Source organism: Opisthorchis viverrini (genome assembly GCF_000715545.1).
Source record: "Opisthorchis viverrini unplaced genomic scaffold opera_v5_234, whole genome shotgun sequence".
Lineage (NCBI taxonomy): Eukaryota > Metazoa > Platyhelminthes > Trematoda > Opisthorchiida > Opisthorchiidae > Opisthorchis > Opisthorchis viverrini.
In genome coordinates, this window is record NW_008751892.1 from 264,409 (window position 1) to 280,014 (window position 15,606).

Consider the following 15,606-nt stretch of genomic DNA (forward strand, 5'->3'; position numbering starts at 1 on the left):
AAATGTATTACCATTTCTACGGAACAAGTCGCCACATGTTCCAACCCCCAACCTGGAGGGCCAGGAGACTGTGTTCGTCAGACCTCTAACCATTGACCAGCCTGGTATGAGAGACTCTGTGAGTGTCGCGGGACACTCTCCAGTATAGCTCAATGGATCGCTGAGGTACGCAAACCGTCACACCACGGTAAGTTCCAGTCTCTTCGTGACGGGGCATGCGAGTAGTGTGCTTTGTTCCTGTAAATTCACTTTGCGTCTCTTGAGAAGGGAGATCTGTTGCTGAATTTGTATGGTCGCTCTGTAGCATTTGCTAGGATTTGATCAACGAATGATTGGAGTCAATGAGTACCCAGGAAAGTTCAAGAAGACGCGTTCAGAAGACAGATGTCCAGTTTTTGTAAATAAGATGCAAATGAGTTTAGCTTACTCGTCAGTTGGCATTTTCTAATAACTCCGCAGCGAAGGTCCTCTTTCTTTCACAGGTAACAGTTGACTAAGCCGTCCGGTCATGATCAGCTGATGAACAGTGTGGTCGACCAGTATTTATGCGCGACATAGCGCCACCCATCGTTCGATCACGGAATTCATATAGTGTGATCACGTGTTAACTGGCACCTGGGCTTTTCGGTGTAGATTGACTTCAATTCTAGATTGAAAAACTTTCACATGCACAACGGATTGCATCGTTTCACGAATTCCATCGTTCTTTGTCAACAACAGACGAAGTTTGATAAACATTTTATTAGATAACTTATGTGCTGGTTATTGTGTATACACAGCCCAGTTCTATAATTTTCTAACACTGCGCTCCCCTCAATTGTTTGGCCAGAGGTAAATTAAAGTCATGAAGGCTAATTTATTTAAAGTAGTTAATTCAAAAATTAGATAAAAGTTACAGGATGTCCCGTTTTCGCCGCGAGAAATGACGTCAAAGTATACAGATAAGTGGAATACTAAGGCAGTTGAAGAACGATTCGTCGGAACGGGTGTGCAAATCCCAACGGGCTTTGGAACAACTTCTGTCTAAGGCCTGCTTCGATCTTTTCAAGCCCGTTACTATGCATCTCTAACTATGTGCATCTGGTCCACCTTAGAAAAGCTTCAGAGTACGCTCAAGTCCGCGTTACCTCTGCACTATTCATAAAAAACTGTACAAATTCTTCTGTCTACCGTTAAAAGCATGATCAAGACGCTCCAATCCGAGCCTTGCGTGGACTGATCTTCGGCTCAGTCGGATTTAACAGACCAACTGTGGCAGTACCAGACAACGCCAATCACTGCATCCATAACAGCACGGAGTCGTCGCATCCGTTTGTCACTCTTGTCGTCCAGTTCGGTTGTATTGCAAGGCCGGCCCACTTATACGAAGACTATTCTGGGTTCAGTTTGAGCCTAGTAATAGGGTTTGGCCGTTGGGTCATGTGGATTGAATATGACTTCGTCTGAGTATGCGAGCAAGGAATTTTCACGTGACCATTGGAAAGGACAACGGCAACCCATTGGGCCAAATTCGGCGTGACTCACCTGCGAACAGGTTTTCCGTCTCGTATTCAGTTTGGCATCTATTCTCAATCAAGCGATTAGTCGATCCTTCAACTGTAGCTTCTGACAGTGAACCTGTTTTGGTTAACCTAACTGAAGCACTTTTGCCGTAAGGGAGTCCAAAATGAGAATCCAGATCACTAGGTATGGCGCAGTATATGGGGCATTCACTATTGTTTCTTTACAGATCTGAGTGATTCAATGTTCTGTGCAAGCCACCCAGGGACAGTACGAACTTTGCTCGAAGTTCCCTGACAAGCTCTACACAACAGATTTAGGGTTAAGACATAGTTGACGAAGTTATCACAAGCTGTGAGCAACTCTAGGATAAAGTGCTAGAATTTTTCATGATGAACGGAAACTACCACCAAGAAACAGCAGCATGCAGAATCTGCTGTGTTTCAATTGCTTGTTGGTCTGTTCGCCGAGCCTGGCAGTCAGGTTGCAGACATTTCGTTACCCGTCGAAAAAAACTATCACTGTGCGCACCATCAGCAGCATGAGCCACAATATTCCCGTATAAATATTTTCGTCAGATCAGTCCCGCATATTAGCGTGATATCTAGTTGTTCGAATTTAGTACCGTCAAATTCGCCTTGTGAGAATCGCAGACAAAGATTTTGACGAAATTCATATGCTAAAGACTTACGGCCCACTCGTTTGCCCAACACACAGAAGCACCACATGCATTGGCCTGAAGCAGCACATTTCCCAGCCATCGTCCAATACTTTATGCTCTTGTAAAGTGCCATCATCCCAGGTTTCCTCCTAAGGCATATATCGTGCCAAGGCTTCGCTGCAAAATATATCAGTGTAGCTGATTGCCCCAATTTGTTCTGGTAACAATGATCTGGGATTCTTCTAACTTCCCGGTTAGTAACTGAACACTACCATTCAGCCTGGAACGACTTTGAAATGACAACGCAGTCAACCTTCAGAACTAAGCAATACCTTGGAAGAGCCATCAAAGACAAAGACAGTAAAGCGCCCCGAAACATCTGCCGAAGCCTCATTTCCCGATAGGCAAAAATCTGCAACAGGAACTCAAGGTCTGGAATCTTTCCAGAACAAAAGTTCAACTGACTTCTGTCAACACTCTGTGCATTGACTTCATTACACAGTACAGCCAAAACTTTCCGAGCATATGTACAACGACGGATTACCAGAACGAAGTCCTGTTGCAAATCAGCTAGAACAATGCAGTTAGGAAAGAGTAAAAAACCCATCGGCGTCTGTGAATAACTGATGGAAACTCACCGCTTCAAGCGAGCGGACGTCTACATACTTCGAAAAATGCGACTTGCTCTGAGCTCATAGATCACGGCTTGACCCAAATGAAGTGGTAGACGGTTTGTCATCAAGGCGCTGTCTATTTCCGACACCATCTTCGCTCCGCTTCCTTGGATGCTGTCGGGCTCGGGAGGCAAGACGGTTTACCAGTACCTGATAATACACCGGCCTGTTACATTCCAGAGCCTTCTGGCTCCACATTGCTTTATTCGGACAAATTATGCCTCAACTGGTGTGTAAACAACTCGAATTACTGGAACCTGCTCCATAGTACGCCGTGACTTATTCAGCAACTCGCAACCTCTCTCCATATCGCAATATACCTACCACTATTCGATATCGAATCCGTCCGCAATCGAGTCGGTTTGCTTAGCACAACTCAGAATTCGAAGTGATTAGCTTAGGAGAACCAAAGTATTTCAGAGCACGGAGGATTTATGAGGGTTGCAGACACGACATATATCACCTCAGTACGCTGCAATGCATCACAGCCCTGTGGAATACGAAGAATAAAACCACAAAGGCTTGAGTTACGGCACAATGTTAGCAACCCATTGATGTATTCAAGACGGGCTAACCTCACCACAGGCGGCTACAAGGACATACTTTGACGAGGACTCTACTAAAGTAACCATATATTGATCGCATCAGGGTGAGAATGCATACACAGATGTTTGGGAAATTTCTCCATGAACGAGGGGCTTAGACCATAACGGGGTGGTATCGCCTGAGAAATTGGTCACAAGATGGGGGATCCAGATTGCAAGTTTAAAAATACACTACACAAAGCGTAGGGTGGCGTGGCAGCGGGATAGAAACGGAAAAGAAAGCCTCGAGAGTTCATTGCGGATCCAGCTGATGCACACTATACAACTGGTGCAAAAAGGGATAACCATATATACACACTTGCCTCGAGCCGGGCGCTCATGTTTGGGACGCATCTATCTATACAATCGCACCCATAAGCTGGCTCAGACAAAGTCACACGACCAAAACAAATAAAAGAGAAAAATAAATAAGTGAGGATAGACACATTATTACATTGCGCGCGTGAATTCCGTGAACTCAGCGGCAACACAAGGCAGCTCGATCAGTTAATGTGAGTGCACCTGAGCACAACCATGAGCGGGATAGCTGGGTGCACCAGACACTGTGAGTGACTTATATAAACCACAGAATTGTGTCAAAATAGAAATCAAATCTGAAGATTACGATCAGGTCCAGTACTGACATTTGGAACGGGTTTCGGGGGAGTGATATAAGATCGACTCCCTGAAGGGTTGTCGAGGGCCTTAGAGACCATATGAGGAAAATGTGTTTGACCACCGCGTGGACGTAAAGGCAACGTGTTCTGTGTGGAGTGTGTGTACTGTAAATGGTGATGATGGTGATTGGTCGCACCTTCGGGTTTGGCATGGGCAACAAGTTGCAGTTTCTGACTAGACACAGGAGGTATAGGACCTTGCTGGACCCTGCGTCGGTAGAATGCGCCTTTGGATTCCATGTACCGCTTAACATACGCAGATACACGGGCGTTGACAGAAGCAGTCAGCTCTGGAATAGGAGCAGACGCGAATAAGGATGAAGAACACGCTGCTTGATCTGAGCGCCACTTTTGTACTTCTTTCATTATGACTGCCTGAGCGAGCTGAAATGGAAGGTAACAGGAAAACTGAGTGCATCTGTGGAAATGAAGATACACAAATGGGGTGAACTGCTTGGGAGACAAATAGACAGCATAAAGATATCAGTGTTTACATACGCATTTAGAACATCCAGAAACTAACTGTTTGACGGAATCATTATCTGTAACTCTTACTGACACACTTGATGGAAGGCTACTGAGGAACATAGCAACCCTTTTCAAAAGGGATTTGTTGTTGTATTTATATGTGTGGTTTCCCACTTAATTCTCGGAGTAAAATCAATGTAACTCGGAGCGTGAATTTATCAGAAATCACATTCGACCGAGAAGAAAGTATTCCTGGTCCATCCATCCATTATTTGAAAGCACTCGGGCATGGTGTGAACGACCTCCTAAAATAGCCTCCAATTCTCTATCGTCTGTAGAATTACCGACAGATTACTTAAATAGACTGACATTATCGTATGCTGATGTTGTGATCACTGAGGACGATTGAAACCGCAATCTTTAGGATAAACCCTCTTGCTACTAAGTCTTAATCATTCTAAATGGAACTGAGCTCTGAGTCGATTCCCGTTGTTGGTGGGCGAAAGGGGATAGACAGCTTATGATGGACACACGTACGTTTAAGCTAGCTAGACCTATTGTTATAGGTACTTGTGAGGATGTGAAAACTGTGCTCACGGCCCCAGCAAGGCGTTTGAAAACGTTATGAAGGAGCAGTTAAGTGCCTATCACCTCCGTAATCACCAAAACCGTTGTCTACTCCTTTGGCTGGTGTTGCGAGACTCGGTTTACAACCCTGAATGTAACTAGCGACTAGTGTCTGCAATCTGTGAAGGGATGTAGTGGAGCGAGTCCAAAATACCAAAATGATCACGTAATATCCGCGACTTCTTTTAGACAGTCACCCATGCCGTTCACCAAGAGGAGACTTTGAAGTGGTCTGGAGGGGTAGTTCACGTAAAGCAAAGTAGCTGCCATTGTGTTGAAATACTGGTGGCACGGGTAGGTCCATTGCTTGTTGACCGGCTGGCTGTTGATCTGTTCACGGAGCATGGCACTCACCTAACCATGCACTGATGACTTCTTCACGTTTAGTGACGAAATGTTCGGAAGTTAATTGCAAAGCTCGGCGAACAGGTCAACAACGAATAGCACATGAGTCCCTTGAGCGAGATCAGGCCACTTAGCAGACTAGGATTTCTTGTCAGTCGGCAACAGCAGTTATCGGGAAATCAGAAAGAACCCTAAGGCGAGGGTCCAGCTGAAAACTGCTTCCAATCACCAATGAAAGTGTCCGGATTTGTCCATACTTCAACCCCATCGACTGCTTCCGGATTTGTCCATACTTCAACCCCATCGGAGTCTGTGCACATTTTTACGAAATTCCAAACAATGCTATTTGAAGCCCACAACATACGTCCAGATTTCTATCAAACAATTCAGGTCAGTGAAAAAATACGCAGTCCGTAGGCCATTAAGCGAATAAAAAGACTACATAATAATTATTTAAGCAAAAGCAAAAAAAGTAGGACAACGATGACGACTTGTAAAGTCGTTTGCAATTAGCGACACGGTGGAAACGTGAATGCTTACCTTGCGTGTGAGGTAGTAAAGGTCCTCGTCGTTGAGAATGCGACCCACCTTGCATCGGGCATCGCGGTAATTCCGAAGGACATCGTGCACAAGAGTAAAGAGCTGCAAACCAAGGGGAAACCAATGCAATTACCAAACGTTGTGGAGGCTATCTTAATCAAATTCGTGGGATCGCAATATATGATTAACTATTCGCAGAGCCATTGTTTTATTGACGCGGCGAACATGGTAGGAACAGTGAGAACAAACGGAGAATAAAAAAGCGTGGACATTGCGAGATCATCACTTACTGCGAGAAATTATATTCAGTCATACTTTTTGAATGTAATCACTACTGCCTTTCGTAAAGCATGATTCGCGGACCAAGCAGGCCATCAGTGCCTCTATGCAATGATGTCCCTTGGGAAGTTACTCTCATAATTACGAAGCAACCGAACAAAAGTCCTTTGCTCAAAGGGTTGCGAAGGTAACTATGGGGAATGGCACTGTCGAAGTCTTGACAATCAAATATTATCCCTAGGGTCACTCGTAATCTTGGGTTGCTCAGTGCAACCAGAAGCAAGCTGATACTGGAGACGAGAATCAAGCACATTCGGTTTCACCTGTTGACACGTTCCCGGTGTTAGGAATAATGAAGTTATATACGAAGCAACTCAGGCCTATCTCTGGATCTCAATGATGTTTTCTTGTGAATCGGTGTCGGAGACCGAAAGCGGAAAAGAAACAGCTACATATTTGTGATTTATAGAGGTCACGGAAACTGTTTAGCGAAACCTTATGCCAAAGCCGCATCATCGTTCGCAATTAGGCGGTAGAACGGACGATAGGCCTTAGTCGCATGTGACTGGCCAGCCCATCGGGCTACTTAGCGGTCTAGAGTCAAGACGAGTTCCGACTGGTCGGAAATGTGGACCTAGCAGCCAATCAAGCCCCACTATCCGCCGAATGCTGGTTGCCACGGCGCCACCAAAAAACACCCAAATTGCTAAAATGTCGCTGTCGACTTTCTTTGGGCATTGTATGCACTTCGTCTACCCTTGGTGGTTCTGCTGCAGAAAACTGTAGCTTTGAAGGATCAGATACAGAATTGAGCTGAGGCTTCATCATTATTACATTCGGTGCCGTTCAAACAGACTATTTGAGCAAGCCCATGAAGGGAGACATGAGAATATCAAGTTATATTGACGAGATAGCGCAGTGTGCTGGGGTTGTCTAGATGTGCGGGCTGACAGTACAGACAGATGTGCACCAGATTTTTGACAGTAAGGCACGTGTGAATATTGAGCATAACACTATCATCCTGAATAAATGGATCGTGTCATAGTAAGGGGATTAAACTGCATCTGCCTGTTACATGCGGTTAAGTAACCTGATTTCCATGAGTCATTCAGTGATTACTACTGTGGCACAAGTGAGACAGTCCCCTGACCAACCAAACAGAGGGCTTTTTGGAGCAGCATACTCAGTTGTGGCTTCTCTGCATCTGAACAGTAGTCTTGAGCTAACCGAGATGCCGTATTTGAAAAGTGAACACAGTAAAGATCTCAAGTATTTTCAGTTAAACTGGCCGGCACAACAATCCCGATTTAACCTCCTGCGTGACTAGTCGTTATTGCTAAAAGTCGCTGTATAGTGATTTTCGACTTTCTTTGGGCATTGTATGCACTTCGTCTACCCTTGGTGGTTCTGCTGCAGAAAACTGTAGCTTTGAAGGATCAGATACAGAATTGAGCTGAGGCTTCATCATTATTACATTCGGTGCCGTTCAAACAGACTATTTGAGCAAGCCCATGAAGGGAGACATGAGAATATCAAGTTATATTGACGAGATAGCGCAGTGTGCTGGGGTTGTCTAGATGTGCGGGCTGACAGTACAGACAGATGTGCACCAGATTTTTGACAGTAAGGCACGTGTGAATATTGAGCATAACACTATCATCCTGAATAAATGGATCGTGTCATAGTAAGGGGATTAAACTGCATCTGCCTGTTACATGCGGTTACGTAACCTGATTTCCATGAGTCATTCAGTGATTACTACTGTGGCACAAGTGAGCCAGTCCCCTGACCAACCAAACAGAGGGCTTTTTGGAGCAGCATACTCAGTTGTGGCTTCTCTGCATCTGAACAGTAGTCTTGAGCTAACCGAGATGCCGTATTTGAAAAGTGAACACAGTAAAGATCTCAAGTATTTTCAGTTAAACCGGCCGGCACAACAATCCCGATTTAACCTCCTGCGTGACTAGTCGTTCATTTTACCTAAGGTGCCCAATGACCGGGACCATATGATGTAAGTTGGTTATGTTTGATGCGACCCTCTGTTAGCCGAGCTTGATCTCTAAACAGAAGTTTAATCTGTCCTTAAGAAGCACAAAACGTAAGTTGTGCAGCTACCAGTAGCCGTGAAGGCGGAGCTTGCGATTTGTTAACCGATTTTAGCTGTCACTAAAGTGATTTCCATGGGAAGCAGCGACATTTGTGCCCACTCGACTTGAATCGCAGGATACTGATGAGGAGTTACCCTCCATGTCAGTCTGTCTGGTGGCCTGTTTTGTTTAATTCTCCGAAAAAAACAGATCATGCGAACTCTGCGACTCCACTTTACGGATTCACAATCTACGAGAGTAATCAATAAAAGCTGCCATAAACAGGGAATCTCACAATACAATGCCGGTAAACCGCTACCGGCGTGAGCATCATGACCGCGAATTCGGCGTCGGTAGAGAGGGATCGGTTGACTCGACTGTATGTCCACATCAAACGACGCCCATCACAAAATATGCCTTGACTTTCGCTTACGTCGGTAAACCATACTGGCCTATATGATTGAAGTATATGTTGTGATGCAGGTCAGTCCATTTTTAACCCACTGATTGATCGAACCAGTGTACTAACTTGTGATCCCGCTCGTTAGAACCCGGCCTATTGGGGGCGCTGTTGACGCAAACAAGAGACGACATTTTGTCGTTGGAATGTGGCAGCATAGGAGAAGTAAACGGAAGCCACATGTGATGTTGTAATGGTTCGCCGTGCAAGGACAACTGGCTTTGTAGCTCTAAAGTTCAACATTCGACTAACGGACTCATGAAAAGTTGGAATAGTCACACTGCTAGCTCAGATCACCGCTACTACGACAACCCAAGTCGATAAGCCAATTTCAGCTAACTGCCCAACAGCATTATGATACCGTTTGGTCCGTTTGTCTGCTCGAGATAAGCGCATCTTAAACATAGGGCGGTTCAGTGTAATAGACAGCAGTACTCCGACAAACCGAAGCAGTGAATCGAGTGAATGACAGCAGCTTTCTTGGCCAGCTCGTAAAACCCGTAAGAATGCCATTGAGATTATCAACACTGCGACTCGAAGGTTGGTAAGCAAAATCGGACAGTTGCGGCGGCTGACAGAACAGCTCTCACACGATACGCAGCTCTCATCATCGTCAGTAAATGAAAAATGGAGGCATTCTAGAAAACCCAAAGGCGGTGGATCCCAAGTAATATTGCCCATTTGACTGATGGTTGTCATGCTCATTATCATCACCATCACTAGTGACAGCAACACCACTGGTGTTTTAAAGCCGTACAAACATGTCAATTTATTTGAGATCCCTATAATGGAAAGAAGAAAAATTAGACAAGGAAGGGACCTAGGGAAAGGCCACCACAAACATCCAAGAAGCATACAATCCAACACTGGGTTACACAGTCTGGGTAGGAACCTATAGCATGAACGCAAACGACGCCACGGTTGGCTACCACATCGTTGTCTCCAGCGAAGGCCGACACGCATACGAACCTGAGAAACCGTTGCACTTTTACTTAATATTACTGTATTATAACGTTGTATTATATCACAATGAAATCTAACATTATAATATGGTATTGTAGTGTGGCTCTTCAGCGATGCACCACACACGAGTTTATAGGGAGATTCGGACTCTTCTGATTAGTAGCTGAACACTACACAATGGTATTCCATGTGGGTGATCATCAGTGCGACTCATCGGCACTGTGAGGAGGCAGCGCCACTGTCCTTCAACCATCATGCCATGTCAAATTATCCTGTGTTGAGTTCCACAACTTGTCGATGACCTACGCACTCATTTTCACTAAATCTGGAAAATTCCCTCACAAAGGATGATAAAAACCAACCTCTATGGCAAAACCTTGTTCAACTGCACCCTTCGGAGCGTCTGGTTTATCAGCAAGCTCGTGCAGCAACTCCGTGCACTGCCGTTCCAGGATTCGTTGCCGAAGCCGGTTGTACATCTAAAACGACAAAAATAATAAACGGAGTTGGGCGTGTTGCGGACAAATTGACTCCAAAAATGTACGCTAGATTGGATAATATAAGTAGAGAATTCGGGAGGTGGAGCACTCTCCATCCCGTGGCAACGCAATTCTTAGGGCACACAATTAGGTGGCCATCCATGTAGAGAAAAATCTTGATCATGGTCAGCATAGATCCAAGCCAGCCAGGGCCAACACAATCCATAAAGTTAGTAACGGTTTTATGAATTTTGCTGAAGTTGATGGTGACGATACAGATGAACTCCCTTTAGATTCGACGAGCTTCGTTCCTGGATAGTATTGATGATTTTGACTGCGGAAAATGAACGTAAAAGAGTTGGCGAACAATTATGCTTTGACTGTTTTGAATTTATTTGGTTCTTTACTACCTAGCTCCATTCGGTTCATGTTTACGTTCGTGGGTCTTGTATGTGTACCTTAATTCAAGGGAAGCCAAACAAGCTTCAGTGTTTCTATCGCTCACTTCAGGTCGTTTTTGGAAATGTTTGACGACCTGAATATCTTTCGAACTTGGTTGAATTACTGATGCCATTGAAACCACACTATTGGATAAACATTCACATTGTGAATGTATCAAATCCATAGAGCCCAACTTCAGATAAGCAATCACAATGACTCTAGACATGTGGGTATATCATACCGCTCTACGTGCTCAAAAGCAGTAGGTGATTCGACTTGAAAAAGGCTACTCGGGAGTAGATCCACGTGCGTGTGGTCACCGTTGGTCAGCCGACTTCGTAGGTGAAACGAAATACTAAGCCGCGAGAAACATTAGCCCGCGAGTACGCGAATGGGTGGGTACCATCGGTATGCCGATTCCAAAGGTCACCTACGTTACTCTGCAACTGCCATACAAACGGACGGCAAAAAGGCCAAAGTTGCGTTCTGGCTGTTGAAGTAAAGTGCGCCTCTGATAATTACAACAATTCGCCATAAACTATGGAAACTGTGTAAAAGAAGCTGATATCAAATGAGATCCCTTGTGAGTGCTCTTGGAGGGCTGACTTTAGTCAGCATGACCTTTTGTGAATCATGGAACGGCGGGTACGTGAAAGCCTCCCAGTAAAAGACGGATCACTGATCGAGAAGAGCGGGAACGTTCTGTCGTGGTGCGTCTGACTCGCTGTGCATCTTTCAGGGAAACAGCCATTACTACACAAGGCATCACAAATCCGTCTTAGATATATCGTCCGCAAAAAACGCACGTGGCGAGAGCAAGGCCCACACTACTGTGCGTAAAGCTCACGAATGGGGGTACGCTGTCACACAGGTTCCGGCGTAGAGTTTGTTGGACTGTTACCTAATTAATGCACATGGCGACGGAGATAAGCAGGACTGTGTGGTGGTTACTTACGTTGCTAGATTTGATGGTCTATACAACGGTTGCGCAAGCCTGAGGTAACCTGGTGTGATAAACGCGAGAATGCATAATCCCACTAATAAGTGACGTCCTCCTGGTAACCCGTGCTTATAGTTGAGGAATACTAACAACAGACAAAACAGACTGGCAGTTCGAAATAGGAGGATTTCCTACTTATCTGCGATCATCATTAGGAAATTTCTACCTCCGTTATTCTGTTGCAGCCATCCCAAATGAACCAACTGGCGACGGAATAAGCAGGACTGTGTGGTGGTTACTTACGTTGCTAGATTTGATGGTCTATACAACGGTTGCGCAAGCCTGAGGTAACCTGGTGTGATAAACGCGAGAATGCATAATCCCACTAATAAGTGACGTCCTCCTGGTAACCCGTGCTTATAGTTGAGGAATACTAACAACAGACAAAACAGACTGGCAGTTCGAAATAGGAGGATTTCCTACTTATCTGCGATCATCATTAGGAAATTTCTACCTCCGTTATTCTGTTGCAGCCATCCCAAATGAACCAACAAAATTAATTCTTTGAAATGTCTTTCCCGTTTTTAGGGCCCCAGTAATTCACTGTTTCAATTTACTAGTTTTCGAACGTTCTTATTGCACTATGAACGAATATGGAGCGATACAATTTAACAGATACCCTATGCGTCACAGCATGACTCCCTCATGACTGTTGTCTGAACAATCTGCTGGTTGCTGCATTGAAAATCTCACGGATAAATCATGTCATCCGTTTGAACATGTCAACGACAGTCCACCGAAAAGCCTGAACTTTTTTTCACTCAGCGTCAAAACTCATAGATGGGTACGTACGCCGCACCTCTGGGGGAATTCGTTGACCATGTGTTGTATTATCCTGCCGTCTGCATCAGCATTTGACGGCAAAGGAGAAAATTCAGAGCAACTCCACTATTTGCAACTGACATATCAGCAACCAGAATTTGATGCATCCACTGAATTATGCATTATTTCTATTGCAGAGTAACTCATCTAGTCATGACTTCTTTCTATTTGCAACCAAACATCAGGGTTGTTTGCCCACTAGCAACATAAGATAGGTACTGCGTTAAACGGGCGGAGAGAAAAAAACCGGGACAATGATAAATGGTGTCGGAGACAGGTTGGACTACCGGAAATCAGATTGCGCCTACCATTTCAAGCACATGTTGCGCATTATTAATATCACTGCACCACTCCTATCTGGATCCCATCAAATAGATAACCATCACATCTTAGCAGTGCAGAACATAACTTAAACTTTCATCAACGGTAACCCAGTACCACACGAAACCTTCAAAGATATGGAAATGACGGAACCTTTGTCAGGCTAGTTAATTAATATCGCCCACCATAAAAACTCACGTTGTTTCACATATCCTAAAGACCGTTTCAGTTTCGAGACATTTCCATGTGAACTTAGGTTCGACATAGCTGGCATATTCATCGATTTCTCTGTCAAACTCCCCCTCCCCAGGAATATGGGATACAAATGACACTTCCATAAGCAAATTACTGTGTTCATTAGTCAGTTATAGGTCCAGTTAACACATTACTGATGTGTTCATTTCCACTAGCTCCAAAGTGCAACCAAAATACGCAATCGTCTGTTGAAGCGCAGCGTTCTATGGCTGACACAAGCTGAAACTAGGTAATTTACACCGAAAATATACTGCGATATCTAAAATATCGAGCCAACTAGGACAGGAGATGGTCTGTGTACAGCACATTCAGTCCTAGAATATCATAAACGAGAGATTCAGTTGAGTCTCTCGTGAAAAACAAATTGATTTGCGAATGAGTGTATTTCTTGAAAACAGTCCGATTTGAGTTCAAGTAGAACATAAGGTTGACGGAAACTCGGGGACTGCGCCTTTTTGATGAGCCCCTAGAAGGCGAAACCGGTCGTGGGCTGTCGAAGAGTTTTCAGCAACCTTGTGAGTAGTCACATTCTACATTGTTTATGGCAGTCTCTAACAACAAGGTGTCCTACAGCTCAAGCTTCCAAAAAAGATGTAGAGGGAAAGCGAATCACCGACACCAATAAATGATCGGAGAGATCGCACAGGTTAATAGAAGTTTAGCTGCGTCTAATTAGCCAAATGTCCTCTGAGCTTTTGCTCCTAAAAGCATCCAGTTCAACGCTACCCGTCAGCAGAGGGCATCCACTGAGAAAAAAGCCGCACACTGGGCAGCCATCACGAGATTCAACATTCCAAGCGGTAATCTCTAGGATGGAAATGGATAATTCAAAGGACTCATAACGAAACAAGACCCAATTCCGTCTGGTTCAGTAGGTTGCACAGTGGATTCAGCCTTCGTACATCCACTAAAGTAGCACGTAGAGCTTGCGTCCAAAGAGATGTCGCATCGGTCTGTTGACGGTATCTCACCAAACACAATGCACATCTATCTGTAGTCCAACGTTGTTCAAGGGTACGTGCACCGCGGTACAAGGCTTTGTTGTACAAAGCCCTCGCTATCCTCCCATTTTAGACTATCTATCAGGGCGTTCTTCGCTCATGGCTGAATGGCAGTGGGGCACCATTACTTAATACTGGCATGATGTCAGTGATGCTCAAGATCACGATGACAGCATTCACTAATTGCCTGCTATTGCGACACAGTAGTTCATACACTGTGAAGGAGCCGTTTCAACTTCATTTACGTCTAAGCAGAGTAGGAAAAGTCGTAATTTTGTTGGTTGACTTATATATTATTTGACAAAAATTGACGGCCCGTCAATATGGGTGAAGTAGTCACAAGGTTTCGTCCCATTTTATTCTGGGAATCATGACAAAGCCTACGCGATACCATCTCATTTTACTGTGAACGGATGGAGTCGAAAACTCAAAGTGCATTGACTTCCGATAACGAGACATTATAGTAAACGTCGAACCCACTAGGTCCGCGGTTCGAATCCGACCTCTACCTCTCGACTTCCCCTGTCTAGGCTTGGGCAACCTGGAATTACCCCAGCTCCCGTGCTTCCGTCTGGTGGCATGGCAGTAAAGCGCTGAAAGAGTGTTACAGCTGAACGAACTACAGTCAAGTTAATCAAGCTCATTGCGTTCGTTACTACCAGTTCTATTTCTCCTCAAGGAGCGCAGCTTTTCTATGTCACTCAAGTGCGATGGCCAGCTATTCGCTGCAAACTTCAGGTGTGAAGCACACGCTACATTTCCCCGAGAGGTTTCTCCTAGTAAGGATGCATAATAAGTTTGGATTCCAATCGAGAACTGCTGTAGTACAATAAATTGGCATTCCAGTCACGTAGTTCACAAATTGAGGACAGTGATTAGGAAGCATAGATATTAATTGAACAGCAGGAAATAACGCCAGTAAGATCATATGTATTGAGGCCATGTGAAGCTCCCGTCCTAACTCATGAGTGCACTATGACAGAAATGCTCTCGAATGCGTAAGACCTGAGAAAACATTCGACCATTTGATACCCGATGCCTGCTGACCTTTCGTCAAAGCCTAAGAGTAGCTCGACATGATCCACAGTGGAGTGATTTGCCTTTGAAAAGGAGCTCTTCACAAATATAAAGAAGACGAACAAAACCGCATTCTAATACAGCAACGTTAATCAAGGTCACACACTGGGTCCGAATGCTTGTATACATTTAGTTTGGGTAAGTTGATTGACATTTCGGATTCAACTGAGTAATCAAATAAACTCGACGCAGATATACCAATGCTCTTCGCTCACCGGCCTCCCATTGTACAATACCGACGTTCTAGACATATAGACGGTTGAGGAGAGCAGATTGGCTATGGTGGAGATGCCAACCATTCAAATTGCCACAAGCGAAGCTGCATTCGGACACTTCAAGCGGATC

The 15,606-nt window shown here is 44.7% G+C and overlaps 2 protein-coding genes across 2 annotated transcripts in view; one reads left to right on the forward strand and one right to left on the reverse strand.

Moving 5' to 3' along the window:
• T265_08769 (hypothetical protein) overlaps positions 1–2,166 on the forward strand; it is a gene marked incomplete at both ends in the record, with an annotated part of 52,777 nt that extends 50,611 nt beyond the window's left edge. Inside the window, one exon of the mRNA XM_009174661.1 lies at positions 1,931–2,166. Coding sequence (XP_009172925.1) covers positions 1,931–2,166 — 236 coding nt within the window. The remainder of the gene's footprint in view (positions 1–1,930) is intronic.
• A 1,293-nt stretch (positions 2,167–3,459) lies between these two features.
• The window catches only part of T265_14664 (hypothetical protein), a gene marked incomplete at both ends in the record, with an annotated part of 32,021 nt that continues 19,874 nt past the window's right edge, over positions 3,460–15,606 (reverse strand). The window contains 3 exons of the mRNA XM_009174673.1: positions 3,460–4,480; positions 6,077–6,178; positions 10,228–10,344. Coding sequence (XP_009172937.1) covers positions 4,028–4,480; positions 6,077–6,178; positions 10,228–10,344 — 672 coding nt within the window. The remainder of the gene's footprint in view (positions 4,481–6,076; positions 6,179–10,227; positions 10,345–15,606) is intronic.